Raw genomic sequence first — 2,207 nt, forward strand, 5'->3', positions numbered from 1 at the left:
AGCAATAATAGAAACGTCCTTTTATCTTTTTAAACAATATTAAAACGTACTAATATGTTTAACCAATACAAGCAATGTACTAATCTTATAACCAATAATAGCAACATGTGTCTCTTATCAACCAATAATAGCCACATGCTTATCTTTTTAACCGATAATAGCAATATACACATCTTCTTAATAAATAAGAGCAAAAAACTTATTGGTTTATCTATTTAAAAAAAATCAAGCAGCACTTTCGGAGGGCTAATTTCTGCACTTTACCTTCTTTTTTTGCTTTTAAAAGTGGCAATTGGAACAAGCACCGGCCATCTTGGTAACACAAATGGGATCACAGAACAAATACTTTGACCACGGTCAATCGGTTTACAAGCAAAATCCAGCCTTCTATTCAGAATATTATACGAAACAATACGCTCAGGCTCCATGCAATACAAATACACAAGATTTGGATTCAACGGATGAAACGATAAAGGAAGAAACCATCCGTCCAACAACCAATTACTCAATTCCAGATCGTTAGAATGAAGATCGCTGCGTCTCACTCTAAACTCACAACACCATTCTCCTTTCTCATAATCCTTCATAGACCACATGCTGAACAAATAGAACTGCTTGCGACCATGAGCCACCTCGAAATAACGAAGGGTCCCTTGGCTCTCCCCACATAATTGAGAAGAACTGTCTAAATACTTACTCAGGAGATCTCTGTCATCTGGGAATGGAATTACGCGGACAGATTTTGAATCTTTGTAAGGATTAAATGCAAGCAGGCCATTATAACGTACTTCCCAATGGAGAGCCCCGTAGCAATAAATTGGGCCATCCGCCGGTTCCTGCCAATGGATGGGAATAGGACAAGTAGTTTGTAGAAGATCCATTTGCCCGTTTCGGATGAAAATATCTCTAAATTGAGATAATTCGATTCAAAATGTTGCAACCAAACAACTGTATAACCAGTAAGCATATGATCGTCATTAACCCTAGTAATAAGCCCTTCACGCCGGTAATGGTGGTACCTGGGTCCACGTCTAGGTAGAGTGATCCATTGTCGAGTGAGTGGATCACAGATGTAGTAATCAAATGGTGTTGGCGAATGCCAACAACACAGAATCAAACCATTACTTATAGATAAAACCCTAAACTGATCATATAGACGTTGTTCTTCAGGGATAGAAAGGAAAAGAACAGAGAATTCGGACGAACTGTGGATTTTAGTACCAAGACGATTAACAAACTCCTTGAAGTTCGGTAGCCGAGCGTACATATCCAAGATTCTGAGAGGCCGCGAGGACGAATTGAGAATGGAGTAATAGAATCGGCAGAAGGAAGGGTGAGAAATTAGGGTTTGCCAATGCTTGCACACACTTTTAAAACAAAAAATAGATTTCACGGGTAATCTAGCGAGAATTTCTATAAGCAAAGAATCAGAAAAGCTTTGAATATCATACCAAAACAATTCTTTTGTGTTTCTCGAAATATTGGTACGTAGAAGTTGCTGCACAATTTGGTTCTCATCGCCATCATCGTTGAGTTGATTGCTTGAATTGCTGTTATCGTCGTCTTCCATGCACAACTGTGAGGTGGGTGTAGTAAAAAGAACCCAATCTCCACTTCCTTAGGTAACTTTCGTATGTTTAACAGATTTCACGATGGGTTGGTTGAGTTGAGATGAGGTTTAATAGGAATTCAATGGATTGCGTATTTCTGTTAATCAACGGACTTGATTTAATGGGCTACTTTAATGTTTCAATATGTGGGCTTTTTATTATTGGAACCATAGAATCATCTCACGTCGTGCAAAATTACCTTTATTAAGAAAAAAAAAAAAAATAGTTATTTTAGGTCATTTTGTAGGCGGAGACTGCGAATTGGTTGTTAATAAAAGCCCACTTACCACCGATGAAAATATAAGGTGAGATTATTATGTTTTTATATTTGTTTACTAGCAGTAAAACCCGTTATTACACCGATTAAAAATATTATATATTAAAATGTAAATAATAAATATTTTTTAAAATAAAATTTTGAAATAAAGAATGAAAAATATATTAATTGCAATCTATTATCCCTTTTATTACATTTAATACTTTACTAAGTAAAAATATTTGACTTTAATTTTAAAAATTGAAAAAATCTAGAAATTAACATGTATATATTATTTTATTTTTAAAATATCACAAAATAACAACTGTCAGAATTTATGA

General features: G+C 35.1%; 1 protein-coding gene across 1 annotated transcript; it reads right to left on the minus strand.

Moving 5' to 3' along the window:
- Positions 1–260: 260 nt before the first annotated feature.
- LOC145049671 (putative F-box/kelch-repeat protein At4g22430) lies at positions 261–1,570 on the minus strand. The gene is made up of 2 exons (XM_078998049.1): positions 1,020–1,570; positions 261–906 (listed from the first exon to the last, which is right to left on the minus strand). The coding sequence occupies exons 1-2, from the start codon at positions 1,568–1,570 to the stop codon at positions 261–263; spliced, it is 1,197 nt and encodes a 398-aa protein (XP_078854175.1).
- Between the last annotated feature and the right edge of the window lie 637 nt (positions 1,571–2,207).

This window comes from Lactuca serriola, chromosome 5 (assembly GCF_051521515.1).
Source record: "Lactuca serriola cultivar US96UC23 chromosome 5, Lser_US96UC23_V15, whole genome shotgun sequence".
In the NCBI taxonomy this organism is placed as follows: Eukaryota; Viridiplantae; Streptophyta; class Magnoliopsida; order Asterales; family Asteraceae; genus Lactuca; species Lactuca serriola.